The sequence below is a fragment of the Ailuropoda melanoleuca genome, chromosome 15 (assembly GCF_002007445.2).
Source record: "Ailuropoda melanoleuca isolate Jingjing chromosome 15, ASM200744v2, whole genome shotgun sequence".
Taxonomy (NCBI): domain Eukaryota; kingdom Metazoa; phylum Chordata; class Mammalia; order Carnivora; family Ursidae; genus Ailuropoda; species Ailuropoda melanoleuca.
The window spans coordinates 57105436-57121041 of NC_048232.1; the positions used below are offsets into that span (position 1 = coordinate 57105436).

At 32.5% G+C, this 15606-nt stretch overlaps 1 protein-coding gene across 1 annotated transcript in view; it reads left to right on the top strand.

Annotated features, from left to right (window-relative positions):
• Nucleotides 1-1455: 1455 nt before the first annotated feature.
• LRRIQ1 (leucine rich repeats and IQ motif containing 1) overlaps nucleotides 1456-15606 on the top strand; it is a 183096-nt gene continuing 168945 nt past the window's right edge. Inside the window, exons 1-6 of the mRNA XM_034643664.1 lie at nucleotides 1456-1602; nucleotides 2685-2796; nucleotides 7384-7475; nucleotides 9050-9167; nucleotides 10179-10402; nucleotides 14726-14800. Coding sequence (XP_034499555.1) covers nucleotides 1456-1602; nucleotides 2685-2796; nucleotides 7384-7475; nucleotides 9050-9167; nucleotides 10179-10402; nucleotides 14726-14800 — 768 coding nt within the window. The remainder of the gene's footprint in view (nucleotides 1603-2684; nucleotides 2797-7383; nucleotides 7476-9049; nucleotides 9168-10178; nucleotides 10403-14725; nucleotides 14801-15606) is intronic.

The window sequence follows — 15606 nt, forward strand, 5'->3', positions numbered from 1 at the left end:
ACTAGACTATAAACTATGAACACAAGCTACTTGTCTTATTTAATCAATATAGCACCTCACACTGCTGTTAATGTAAGTGGTAGACCCAAAAAGTTTATTTTGAGATGAATGAAAGAAGGAAAAGGGAACGGAGGAAGTGTCAAGAAGATAGCACTGGAAAGGTCAAGGACTTGAGGAAAGAAAGTTTGGAATAGTCTGGAAAATAAAATAATAGTAGGGTATTTTTCAAGCTTTTTTTTCTTAAACCAAGACCCGCAGTAAAACAAACAAATTACACATTACACTGCCCCTCATGCACATATGCATACATATATACCCACTCACAATCAAAACAAAAGCTTTTTAAAACAATTTTTATCTTTAACATATATAGTACACTTGTAGTTTCTTTTCTGACCTACCCTAATTTTTCCTATCCTATTCCATCATTAAAAATTTATGATGAAGAGCCACTGAATTAATGTCTTGATCCACTAATGGGTTATCATCTGCAGTTTGAAGACTATTGGACTAGGGGATCAGAAGGATTGCTGGGCAGATGAAGAGCTTGGCTAAGCTTGGAGACCATTTCACAGTGGGAAAAGCACTGGTTTTGATGCAGGATCTCTCAGCTGGGGCCCTGTCCCCATTACTTTTAGCATAATGATGATACGTAGTTAAGTAAACTTTTCAAACCTTGGTTTTCTTATCAATACAATGAGTATAATGATCTTATACCTGTTAGTTTGCTCTGATGCTTGTCAATCACACAAAGTGTCTTCTAGTGCCTGGCTTGTCACAGATACTCAATACATGGAAGCTGATGGTGGTTGATGATGGTGATGATTATGTGAAGATATATAATGTACTGCTTGATCCATATCCATAACAAGCATTAAAGGTTTAAATAATGTAAATATTGGTCTTATAAGCCACATATTATCCATTATTACAATATATTATTGGTGTTAAAACGTGTGGCTACCTATAGTAAAATTAACAACTATGAGTTAATGAGTAGAAACTAACTGTATCTTCTTACCCCATATATAGACTTAGTTGTTCTCTAATGAGTATTCTTTTTTTTTCTTATGAGTATTCTAATCTCTGAATATTCAAGCTGTTCAGAGGTATTTCACCCTCAATTATTCCCATGAGGATGAATTTTACCACGACATTGGTTCAGGAAGCTAAGACAGTCCATTCTATGAGAGTTTCCCTTAGAGATTTAAGACAGTATTATTAGAGTTGATCATTTTGTAGTCAAACATTAAAGAAATAATGAATTGTTGGAGAGAGAAAACAATGTTCTTTAATATATGGTACAACCATAATAAGATATGATGAAAGTATCCTAGATGAAAACGTATTTACATGGAACATGTTGGATTGGTATGACACATTAAACAACCTGTAGTTTTTAGTTGTTTTAGCCTCTTCAATTTTTTTTAAATGGTTCTGTGTTTATTATGAAGGATGATGGAAAATGATGATGATGATGATGATGCAAAGCTCAAAGAAGAAATAGAAGCCGAATTGGATAAAATCAGCATTTCTTCATTAGAAAAAGATGATGTTGATAGTGATTCAAAATCAGACACCCTGAGTGATGATAGTGATACAGTAAGTGTTAAATGCTGGGCTTTTGAAAAAAGAGCCTTTTGACTGGAGTTAACTTTGTAGGAGAAATACTACTTTTCTCAGTGTGTTTTATATAGTTATCCATTTTTTTAACTTTAGGATAGCTTTTAAACAATGTATATTGTTAGATATTTAAATATAAAAAGTACATTGAAGATAGAAGTCACTTATAATTTCACATGTATATATGAGCTTTTTTTGCAGAATTGGTATTATACATAGAATTATTTATTTGTATCCTGCTTTTTTAACTTAAATCATGAGCTTTTTAATGTTATTAGAAATACATGAAAAGGAAAATATATGTGAAATATTTAGACCTATAGAAATAGTTATTTTTTTTGGAAATCAAATATATTATCTTTTCATTTGTGTATTTCCCCCAATATTTATATGCTTAGAAAATTTATTCACAGATTCATTCTTTTACGTCAGAATCCTTAAACTAATGGGCATTTATTTTCAAGTATGTTACATAATGTAGATGTAAACAGACATTTTCCTGCACATATTTAGTTAATATTATTAATGTCCCTTAATGAGTAAGCTACCTCTTCTTAATTGATTTGTCTTACCTTTTGTATATATTTAGTTGTTATACATATAATCTATACAAGGCTCTCTATTCTTTTCCATTATTCTGTTAATTTTTGCCCTATTGTAGTTGTTTATTATTAAGTATCAAACAGGTCAAATTCCTTGTTTTGCTTTTTCAAAATCTTCTCCACTAAGTTTTTTCCCAAAAAACTTCATTTGTTAAGTCTCAAAGGATAATTACACTTTGATTTTAATTAGGATCGTATAATCTATATATTACTTTTAAAAAGTTAAAATTTTTATATTATGTAAAATTCTGAAATTCTTCGTTTGAATATGAAAGGCAACAGAATCATGGGTGTACTTCATAATCACCTAAAAATGAAAAGCAGATTTTAATCAAATATACTTGTTTGAACTCACACATTTTGCTCAAAGTTTTGGTGTATGAAAACTTTATCAAATTTTTGATACATAATTTTGATAAACAATTTAACAGTTTCTTTCATTTTTTTAAAAAATTTTAGGATTTGGATAAATTACCTGAGTCAGTTCTTTACTGTATTAACGTCATAAAGAATAAGAGTAAAACTGTTGAAAAGCTCATTCTTCAGGACTTGGAAGATACTGATGTTTTAAGTAAGTACAGCTTTTTTTTTTTTTTTTTGAAGTACAGGTTTTATCTGTTTGACAGGTAAGTTTTTTGCAGGCATGAATAATTTATAATTTAGAAAATTATACTGCTTGAAGTTCTTAGCTGTCATTATATACAGGTATGTGCATTTCTCTCTACTAGAATATCTATAATATACTGGATTAACTTAGTCCATTAATCTTTTTTTCCTTACTACTTTCTTTATATGTCCAATAAATACTGGCCACCAACAGTTTGTTTTACCAGTCCTAATTAAAACCAGACACTCTATTACAGTTGATTCTTGAACAGCACAGGCTTGAACTGCATGGATCATTTATTAGTGGATTTTTTACAGTACAGTATTGTAAATGGATTTTCTCTTCCTTATTATTTTCTTAATAACATTTTCATTTGTCTAACTTTCTTTATTGTATGAATACAGTATATAATACATATAATATATAAAATATGCATTAATAGACAGTTTATGTTATTGGTAAGCCTTCTGGTCTACAGTAGGCTATTAGTAGGTGGTTTTAGGGGATCAAAAGGTATGTGCAGATTTTTGACTGCATGGGGGGTTGTCACTCATAACCCCCATGTAGTTCAAGGGTCATCTTTACTTTTCATTAAAGAAAAAAATTAGTTTTTCATTAAAGAAAAAAATTAGTTACAGAAGTATTTTAAAAGTTTATACATTTTTTTGAAAAAAACATAATTTACATAAGAAGCCTAATAATTTTTATTTGCTTCAACTGAGCAAGTTTATACATTTTTTTTTGAAAAAAACATAATTTACATCAGAAGCCTAACAATTTTTATTTGCTTCAACTGAGCAAGTTTACTTCTTGGAATTATTCCAAGAATAATAGAATGATCAAAGATTTAATTAGAATTAATCATGGCTTGGTTTATAATGAAAAATGGCAATAGCCTAAAAGTTCAGCAGGTCTCAGTGTATCTAACAAATACCCACTAAAAAAGATGGCTTAGATAATATTTAATGGCATAAAAATGTTCATGATATAGTATTTAAAATTATTATAAAATTCAGTTTTATTTATGCAAATATTAGTATAAATTACAATGTGGATATTCATAGATATTCATTCAACAAATATTACTGTGTGAAAGGATCTGTTTCAGCCGCTGCGAATATAACAGAGAACAAAATAGGCAAAAGTCCTGCTTTCCTATTCTAATGCTCCAGTGTGGGGAGACAGACTATAAACAAATAAATATGTAATATTTTAATAATGATAACTTCAATGAAGGAAAACATTTAAAATAGGGGATAAAGATTGGAGGTTGCTCTTTTATTTTATTTATTTATTTTTTTAAAGATTTTATTCATTTATTTGACAGAGAGACAGCCAGCGAGAGAGGGAACACAAGTAGGGGGAGTGGGAGAAGAAGAAGCAGGCTCATAGCAGAGGAGCCTGATGTGGGGCTCGATCCCATAACGCCAGGATCATGCCCTGAGCGGAAGGCAGACGCTTAACTGCTGTGCCACCCAGGCGCCCCTTGAGGTTGCTCTTTTAGATAGCATAAGTCAAGGAAGACCTTTTTGAGGAGGTGATATATAGCAATGACTGAGAAGGAAAGCCATATGGCTATCTCTGTGAATGAGAAAGTGAGCCACATGGGTATCTAGAGAGCCAGTGTTCCAGAAAGAAGGCTCTGTAAATGGCAAGGCACAGATCATATGGGGGTCAGATCATATAGGGCTCTTGTAAACCATAGTCTGGGCTTTGGATTCTACTCTGTGTATGTGAAGGTTTTTGAGTAAGGAGTTACAATATCTGACACATTTTTGAGGCAATCATTCTGGTAATTGTGTAGAAAAGATAACCCGAGGTAGCAAGAGTCTACTACAAGACTATTGCAATAGTGTGGTTAGAGGGATGCCTGGGTGGCTCAATCAGTTATGTGTTTGCCTTTGACTCAGGTTGTGATCCCAGGGTCCTAGGATCCAATCTCACATTGGACTCCTCGCTCATCAGGGAGCCTGCTTCTCCCTCTGCCTGCCATTCCCACTGCTTGTGCTCTCTCTCTCTCTCTCTCTGATAAATAAATAAATAAATAAATAAATAAATAAATAAATAAATAAAAAATAAATAAATAAAATCTTTAAAAAAAATAGCATGGTTGGAGATGAGAGTGGTTGGAGTAGAAATGATGAAAAATAGCCATATTCTAGAAACCATTTTTAAGGTAAAAAGAACCAAAAGTATTTATTGATGGATTGGAATGAGAGAAGGAGAGGAAATTGACTCCAAGATTTTTGTCCTGAGCACCTGTGTGAATGGATATGTAAAGACTTACTCTATGAAGATGCTTCAAATTTTGGCAGTGATTATCTGTAGTTGAGTTATAGGGAATATTAATGGCTTGTTTATGTATATTTACTAAAGTTTACACAATGAAAATATTATAAATATATTGGCAATTATATAGTCTAATTAAGAAAAAAAGAAACACACTTTATAGAAAATTAGTTACATGAAAGGTTTGTAACTCTAATTATAGCAGTGGTTTAGAAAAATCATGAGACCTCATGTATAGTTCTGATCAAATAAGTTCTATAATCTCAATGAATAGAATATTTTTCCAAGAAAATTCAAATTATCAAAATTGCTTGAAAAAAGTGGAAAACATTATTAAATCAATAATCTGGCAAGAAATTGGAAAAAGTTTCCTTCTCAAATGTCATTAGAAATTGGTATGATTAAAAAAGAAAAAAAAAGAAATGAGTATGGTTTTACAGTTGACTTCTTACAATCCATCAAAGATAAACAAATCTGCAGATTATATAATATTTCATTTATAAAAAGTTGCATATTTCAAACACAAAGCATAACACAACACAAATATACACACACACGCACACACACACAAGAAACCAGAAGCTAATTTCACTTATAGATATATTAGTTAGGGCTCTCAGTTATAGACAGAAGCTATTTGAGCTGCTGTAAGCAGAAAGGTTTTGGGGGTGTTTGTGTCTTTGTTTTTATGGGTAGAGGTTAGATGTTTTGGTTATTTATTGCGGCAAAGCAAACTGAGTGGTTTAAAATAACAATATGTTATTATCTCTTATGGTTCTCTGGGTTGACTGAGCTTAGCTAGGCAATTCTTGCTTGGATTTCTGTATGCATTCACAGTCAGATGTTGAACAGGGACACAGTCATCTGAAGTTTTTAGTGGATTGGAATATTCCAAAGATGATTCACTGAAGTGCTCGTCGATGGACGCTAATTGTTGGGTGGGAGTTCAACTGCGGCACCTGTGTGGTCTGCTGGAGGCATCTACCTGTGGTATCTCTCTATGGCTTGCGTGGCACCTGGATTCTTAGGAGTCCCACAAACAAAATCCCAATAGACTAATGTGGAACCTTGTAAGGCTTCTTATGATCTAGTTTCATAAGTCAAGCAACATCATTTCTGTAACATCCTGGTGGTTACACAGGGTCAGCCCAGGTTCTGTGTGGAAGGGAACTAAACAGTGTATGCATGCCAGGAAGTGTGGAAAAGACATCTTTAGAGATGAGCTATTCCAATTAATAACAGAATTGTTAATAGAACTGAAGAAATTCACTCTAGTCTGAACATCCAAAGTGTAAAAAATATACACACACACATACATTGTTAAACTGGGTTGCAGAAAGAGCTGCTGTCTGATATAATTAAGATATTTGGAGACATTAATCTACACACTCCTATCGCCAACCCGAAGCTCCCTCTATCATAATATGGGCCAGAAAAATGAAAATATTGCTCCCTGTCTCTCTTCACACATAATATTTTTATGGAAATAAAGACTTAAGCAAATATATCAATTGGCAGAACCTAAATCACCCTCAGAAACCTAGCTTCAAAGGAACCTCAAGGATGTTATTTTTGCTTTGTCAGCCCCTCACATGGAAAGCAGGCTGGTGAGGCTGTGAATAGGTGTTGAAGAAGAAAATCTGTAATGTCTGACAAAATAGGGGTGAGTAGTTAGTTAACCAGCAAAACAGTCATCTGTGAGCAATAGTTTACTGTTAATGAAGATTACCATGATAGAACACATTAGCTGAAAAAGAAAAAAAATTAATTATATCAGCACAGATGATAAAAGGACAATAAAATTCAACTAAAACTTATAAAATAAGAAATGAAAGCTCACTGCATTCACATTAGTAATTATAATCTTTTAAACTAATACTTTATTGTTAAAGTGTGTTTAGTATCTCGTGCAAGGTTATATATTGTTTGTGGCAGTAGAATTAAACCTTTATTGATTTCTAATCAAGATGTCACTGCAGTATCAAACACAGCATTATACTGTGTACATGGAAAATAAACTTCAGTCCACAATACATGAGGTGATCAAGAGAGTGCTTTATGAATTTGTTACTTTTATTTTTAGAACAAAGATTACAAATTTCCTCTGTTCTTTATTTTTCATTATTTTACTGTTGTTTTGAGTCACTGATCAAGAATATACTATGATAGAATTTGAGATTAAAGGATAATGAAAGGGTTTGAGATTTAATGTGCTTTGCCCTGCTGTAATATTTAAAACTATAATATTTTGTCTTTCTCTAGACTATAGTTATGGAGTGGTTCCTAATAATCACATGCATTTAAGGATAGCATTTTCAACTGAACATAAAGAAAATTCGGAGCAGTTAAGAAAGGTATATAATCAATATTTGACTGAAAGTACTCAATATTACAGTTAGAAATTTACCTTTCCCTCTTATGAAGGATGATAGTTCACTCATTTAAAGTTCAGTGGTAGGGGCACCAGGGTGGCACAGTCTGTTAAGTCCAACTCTTGGTGACTCTTGGTTTTGGCCTAGGTCATGATCTCAGGGTTGTGGGATTGAGCCCCATGTCAGCACAGAGCCTAAGATTCTTTCTCCCTCTCCTTTTGCCCTTCCCCACAGCATGTGCACTCTCTCTCAAATAAATATATCTTAAAAAAAGATAACGTCTCACCGATTAAAACTTGAAAATTTAATGATTTTTAATCAAATTGTTTTTGGCTTGATGTTTTCCTGTGGCATATAATATACAACAATTCACATTTCACTTTTAAAAATATTAGAAATGGCGATTTGAATCATCAGTTCTTGGGCATTTAAGATGCATGTAGATAGAACAGTAGAACTATACTGTGTGGTATTTTTTCCCTAAAAACTCCAAGGAAAACAATGAATATAATGTTTATTACCTTGCTTAGGAATGTACTATGTGGAAATATCCTGTGGAAATTTTCAATGTAGAATATCTTATGTTAGTTTCTTAAAAAAAGATAACATGTAAACATTCCTAAAGAAATAAGAATAAGGGAGAGCCTAGCAATTTTGGTTAAAACCTCCAGAAATATGTTTGAGAAATTTCTTCTACAGGTTCAGCATCCTGTACATATTTTACTTATTATTTTACCTATCTATAGTTTTACCTAACTCTGTTCTGATCCCTAAGATGTTTAACATAATTTGAAAATTGCTTATATATATGTCTCTTACTCTCTTTCTTGGTAACAAACTTGAAATATTAATTTTGAATTATCATACTGCTACTTCATTGAAATAGATATGCTGTATCTTTCCAACTAGAATATGGTAGAAGTCTAATTATGGGAACGTATTCATCAACATTATGACTTTTGCATAATTTGGTTAAAGAATAGTTCTGTTTTTTAAACATGCTGAATGTAGTAGCCATTTATATATGTGAGCAATCACTGTAGTTAAGAAATGTGGAAATGTATTAGGAAGAGAGCAAACATTAGTAGAAACGCTTCGAAATGATTTTCAAGCAATTTTTTTGTTTTCATTTGAGTATAGTTGACACACAATGTTACATTAGCTTCAAGTATACAACTTAGTAATAAAACATCTCTACACATCATGCTATGCTCACCACAAGTTTAGCTACCATCTGTCACCATACAAAGCATAACATTGACTATGTTCCTAATGCTGTACCTTTTATTCCCATGACTTATTCATTCCACAGATTTTCAAGCAGTTTATTTGAAAATTGTGGAGAAATATAAGAGAGCGGTAAGAGTTCTGAAAAACAAGGAGGCTAAAATGCAGTCTGCTTGCATGGGAATAACATTTTTAGTGTGTTATAGGGTTGTATTTGAGAGAGATTGAAAGTAAATAAAGTTCTAGATATGTGTATATAAAGCTTGATATATTATTAAAATGATGGCTTTAGTCTTTCTTTAATTATTGGTACTCTTTTAACCTCTTAGATGTTATCTGAAATAGAAAAAGAAGAATTTCTGAGGAATAAAACCCATTGTGGCAGTCCTGATTCTATTCCGGAGCCTGGTCCTCATGATTTGCCTGTGGATGAACATGTTTTGCCAGGTGCGCTAAACTGCTCAATGATATTTTTGATAATTTTTATGTAATTGACCATAGTTCTCTGAAAAAATTTGGACTGTTTTCTTTTGACATTTAGAAAAATACAATCATGATATTTGGAAATTATTATGCCTTTGCTATACTTACTTAATTTCGTATTTTCATAGTTTTTTATGCCTCCTAAATTAACTTGGTTTAAATATATTTACATTTTTCCATATATATTGGACTGATAGATATACCCAGCCTTAGATTTTTTTTTTTTTTTAGATTTATTTATTTTAGAGAAAGAGAAAAAGAGAGAGATAGTGATCAAGGGGAGAGGTGGAGGGAGAGGGAGAGAAGAGACACCCTGCTTAGTGGGGAGCCTGCCACAAGGCTTGATCCTAGGACCCTGAGGCCATGATGTGAGCCAAAATTGCCGGAAGCTGAACCAACTGAGCCTCCCAGACATCCCCAGCCTTGAATTTTTAAGTATCCTTTTTTTTTTTTTTTAAAGATTTTATTTATTTATTCGACAGAGATAGAGACAGCCAGCGAGAGAGGGAACACTAGCAGGGGGAGTGGGAGAGGAAGAAGCAGGCTCATCGCGGAGAAGCCTGATGTGGGGCTCGATCCCACAACGCCGGGATCACGCCCTGAGCCAAAGGCAGACGCTTAACCGCTGTGCCACCCAGGCGCCCCGAATTTTTAAGTATCCTTTAACCATATGTGTTCCTTTAACTACAGCACATACACACACACACACACACGTTTTTATATTAAGTTTTGTGGTATAGTTAAGGCAAGTTATGTGATTTGATTTCTTTTTTGACTGAAGTGGGACTTCTTTGTATATGAATGCAATAGGATTTTTATGTATGTTCAAGAATGTGTTTTTTGCATATTACCACTTTTACTTTGGTAATACATTGACCTTATTATTTCATTTCAAAATTACTTTCATACTCTACATTAAGTCAGTTTTGACAGGCTTGCTTTTGAGAATAATAATATTTCTCTTCATGAATACAGATGATGTTGATATAAATTTTGGATACTGTGAAGTGGAAGAAAGATGTAGACAGTCTTTTGAGGCTTGGCAAGACAAACAGAAAGAACTGGAAGACCAGGAGAAAGAAACTCTCAAAGCTCAAAGGGATAGAGAAGAAAAGCAATTTCAAGAAGAAGAAGAAAAGAGACGTTGCTGGATGAAACAATTTGAAGTTGAAAAGAAGAAATTAGAGAATATTCAGAAGGTAAAGGGTTTTTTAAAAAATTTTTGTTTTGTTTTTCATATATTTTTTCTTTTATTAATTTTTAATTTAAATCCACTTTAATTAACATACACTGTATTATTAGTTTCAGAGGTAGAAATTAGTGATTCATCAGCTACATATAACACCCAGTGCTCATTACTTCAAGTGCCCTCCTTAATGCCCATCACCAATTACTCCATCCCCCCCCACGTACCCTCTAGCAACCCTCAATTTGTTTCCTGTAGGTAAGAGTCTCTTACGGTTTGCCTCCCTCTCTGTCTTAATCTTATTTTATTTTTCCTTCCCTTCCCCGTGTTCATCTGTTTGTTTCTTAAATTCTGCATATAAGTGAAATAATGTGGTATTCGTGTTTCTCTGACTTATTTCGCTTAGTATAATACCCTCTAGTTTCATCCGCATTGTTGCAAATGGCAAGATTTCATTCTTTTTGAAGGTTGAGTAATATTCCATTATATATACATATATATATGTATATATAAATGTATATAAATGTATAAAAAGAAAGATCTCCTTTATCCATTCATCAGTCAATGGATATCTGGGCTCTTTTTACACATTTTTTTGAATCAGTAACTACTTCTGAATAGTACTGATGTTGTAGATTATGGTGTGGATTGAGCTCTGTTCTATGGGATTTAAATACTCCTGATAATTGAAGCAATTGACTGTGGTAATAGTATTTACTATGGACTTCTTGATTAGTTTTCATTAAATTTATTGGATTCAAAAATTTATTTAAATTTGATTATATACATTAATTTAATTCAATTTATTTAAAAATGTATTAAAATTCACTGAAATTTCAGATGCTGCTTTGGATCTTGGGGGCCCCTAGGGTCAATGAAGTTACAAAGCTTGTCCTAGAAAGGTCAATATTTACAACATAAATGCTTTTTCATACCCTTCTAGTCATACAAGAAGGCAACAGAATTTTCCTGATCATGAAATGCCCTTGCTATGTGGTCTAATGTGTAGCAATTACATAAAACATACTTGGTTATAGCGGTTCACCCATGTAGATAATGGTATGTGCCTTGCTCCTGTAATTGAGCTAATTCCTGAGACTAGAAATTTTTTGGTGTGAAGGAGTTTTGTGTTGTTTTTGTTTCTGTTTCCTTCTAACCCTACCCCAGTAAGTCCATACCTTTAGGTCATGGTAGTGGTATATTGAGAAACTGGTGGATTTTTAGGACCCTACTTTATGGTCATCAGGATTGTTAGAATGTGTAGATAACAAGCGGGACTGACTTCTCTGTCTCACATTACTAAAATTGACCTACATATTACCCACATTCACTAGTTTTGAGAGTCACATATAGAGAACATTGACGTGTGGTCACTTAGGTAGTTCAGTGGATTCTAGCTCTCATGTTGAGTACATGGCATTTCCTGATTGTATAGAAAATAAATCAATTAAAAGCAATTATACTGTAGACCCTGTTTGGCTGTGGCTTTTTCTAGCAATGTGAACTATGGATTCTTAGCTATCCTTTTGTTATATTTTCCTTTCCACAGACCAGATAATTGGTCATTTCCAAAAGTCAGAAGCTTTATTCCAGGATAGGATTTAATATAATTTAGATTATTGGAGTAGTGTTTGTTGTCTTATGCTGAAATTCATCATTGCTATAGATTGTTAGTGCTGTTTTCAGATTTAGAAAACATCTGACTTTTAAATTCTGTTCACCCAAATTGCCATTTTTAATTGTTTAAAAAAAATTTTTTTTGACTACCGTAATGGCAAATCATTGTTGTGTGCTTCAATGACGCAAAAGAGATCTGACATCCGGGCCCGATCTTCAAAGAATTCTAACTTAGTTTCTGAAAGTAATTTGTGCTTTATCATAAAATTATAGTTTAAAATATTTTAATGAATTCCTGAATATATACTTTGCTATGTCTTGGGGCTTAAAACTTGTCCAATGGGACCATGCCATAATTTTATAATGATGCATTGTAAATATGTAATTTACTTACTTTCAGTAGTTCTTTTCTGTGTCCTTTGTTAGCTGTTGGGGGAATGAAATATTAAGCTATTGTAAATTTCTTTCCTTAAGAGATCTACCCAACTTCTCCCTCCTCATTATTGGCAAGTGATCACATTACATTTTTGCATCAATTAAGAACTCCCTCTTCCTAATCCTGTATCTAGTTTGCACTAACCCTTGCATTCACCCTACCTTTTTTTCTCATCTTTGCTCCACACTCAGTAGGAAAGGTTTCTTCTATTAAAGGTTAGCTTTCCCTGCTCTGCTCTATATTCCATTATTTTTCAGTTTACCCCTGCTTTTTTTATTTGTTTGGTTTACCTTGTATGCTGAAACGCCTCTATCAACTTCCTCCTTTCTTATTTTTTATAAGCATGTTCAGTTTTTTCCGATCCTAGAAACAAAACAAAAGAAAAATCATGAGGTCACATTTCTTGATATGCTCACTTTAGCTTCTCTATAGCTCTCCTTATCATAGTAAGGCTTCTTAAAGAATAGTTAGTTTTGCTATATTTATGTCCTAGTCTCTCATTGAATAATAAACCTATGAAGTATATATCACCACCACCCCACTAAATGAAACTGCTCTCAACAAAAATAACCAATGACTTCTAAGTTTCCATATTCACAGTTCCTTTTTAAGTTCTTATATTGGCCTCTATAGCATTTTATGCCAGTAAAAATTTGATTGTTGACCATTTCTCTCTTCCTTGACTTCTGTGGGATCACACCTCCTTGATTCTCTTCTTACATGTTTGGCAATTCCTCCTTTATATCCATGTTAGCCTTCTCTGTCTCTCTGTCTCTCTTGAATACAGTACTACCAAGGATTTCTTCCTTTGTCCTTTTTTTTTTTTTCTCACATACTTTCTCTCTTGATAATGTCATTCATAGCTGACAGAAACATATCTATATTTATAACAAAAGAGAAAAATGAACTATGTAACTCTCCTACAGATACTTTACACTCAGAACTTAATGTGTCTAAAACGGAAGGCATTGTCTTTCTAAGTCGTGCTTCTCCTCTGGTATTTGTCATTTTGATGAGCTACATTATCATCATAATCTAAGCTAGAAAGGTAAGGACCATCTTCGGCTCTTCCTTCTTTTTATTACCCTCTCCCCTCAGATATTTATATTATCCACCTTCTCATCCACCCACCTATCTGCTGTTACTCTGTAGTTCGGGGTGTCCTAATGTCTAGCTTGGCATATTCACTAAACTCTCTAATTGAGCTCTCTACTTTTGGTTTTGTATTCCACAAACCCATTCACCATAGTGCTGCCAGAAGGATTTTTTTAAACATTATTTCTCTGCTTGATTCTCATTGTATAAGATTATGTCCAAAGAGATATTCCCACTTCTTTTATTTCCAGGTACTTGGCAGTTTGTAGCAATTTCATGTTTATGTTGTCTTTGTATCTGTTCTCGCTCCCACCACCATATGTACAGAAGGCTCTCCTTGATTCTTACATATATTTCTCTAATAACTACCTTATTGATCTTTTTAGTGACTCCTTGGCTTTCTGTCTTTAACTCTAATTTAACCTTTTAATTTTCCTAAAAACAGAGTTACATGTTCCTAGTTGAAAAACATTTAATAAATGCCTTCAAGTAAAATCTTCTACATGAGACTTTTCATGATCTTCTAGTTATAGCACCTATTTCTACTGTGATCCTTTATAGTCTTCTCTTGTGATAAATTTATTCTGCTAAATTTGAGATAATATGTGATCTTAGATAGTGTTCCCATATAAAAGGTAAAATTTTAGAGGAAGGGATTATACTTTACTGATCTTGTTTATTCTGCAGAGCCTTAACACAATAGATGATAATCAAGAAAATCATTATCCACTGAACTCATGGATTATGTGAATTAAGTGGGATGGTGTGGAGAGAGAAAATTGTAATGTAAAACTCATCTTGCAAACATTATTATTTGTAATTTTTGCATTGCCCAACAGCAATATAACAATATAACAACATACCTAGCCAATGCATTTTATTATTTATTATTCATTTATTTATTGTTATTTATTATTTTATTTTGTGTATGTTTATTAACATACTCAAATAAATAAAACACTTTCCCAGGTTGCTAACATCTTAATGTGCTCAAAATGGGAATCCTAGATATCATTTATGTGATACTTTAGGTTGAGATTAAAGTTGTTACCCCCGTGCTAATAACAGAGTATCAGTGGGTGAGTTGTTATCTGTAACTATTATTGACAAACATAGTTTGGGAGATTGAATATAATGAACATTTTTTTGACATTTGAGCATAATATCTCAATATTACCATATGTTCAGCAAGAACAGGACAAGATGAATGACAAACTCCATAAAGAAGAGAAAATGTGGAAAGAGAAATTTAAACAGCATGAGGTATCTGTTTTTTGTTTTTAATCATCACAATAATAATTCTTCATTTGAAATAAATTATTTTACTTGAAGTGGACGTTTTATAATAATACTGGCTACCTGGTGTAGGATTTAATTTACTAAAGCTTTAAATATTCATTAATCATCAGAAATTTTCCTTGAAATATAATGTCCTAAAAATTAAAATAAACTGGTTTAGTGAGTGAATATGTCTATATAAAATTATAATTCGACAGTTTTTTAAGGTTTGAGGAAACATACTATTATATATATTTCATTATGATTGAAGTTGGTTATGAAAATCACACCTGGGAATATAATAGTATAACGATTGAAATTCAAGACGAGGGAGAAGTTGTAAAAGCCGCTGGAGCAGAAAGGCACATTACCTAAAAAGGAGGAACAGTAACCTAACAGCTGACTTCTTAAGGGAAATGATGGAAGAAGATAGAATAAAACAATTTGAATTTAAGTGTTAATGGTTTCTTTGATCATTAGTGTTCTTTGAATCCTGAGTCATCCCCTGATTTCTAGACTCAGTTTTCATTTCTTGTATGCCTAAATATTTGTTGAAAACGTTTCTGGGTGGCAAATTTTCTCAGTCTTTGCACACTTGAAAATATTTTTATTTTGCTTTAACAACCAAATGACTAGTTTCCTAGGGGATAGAATCCAGATTTATTACAATTTGGTTTTAACAAATTAAAGACATAACTCCAGTGCATATTTATATATATATTATATTTTTATGTTTCATTTGCCTGTTTTATTTATTTATTTATTTATTTATTTATTTATTTATTTATTTA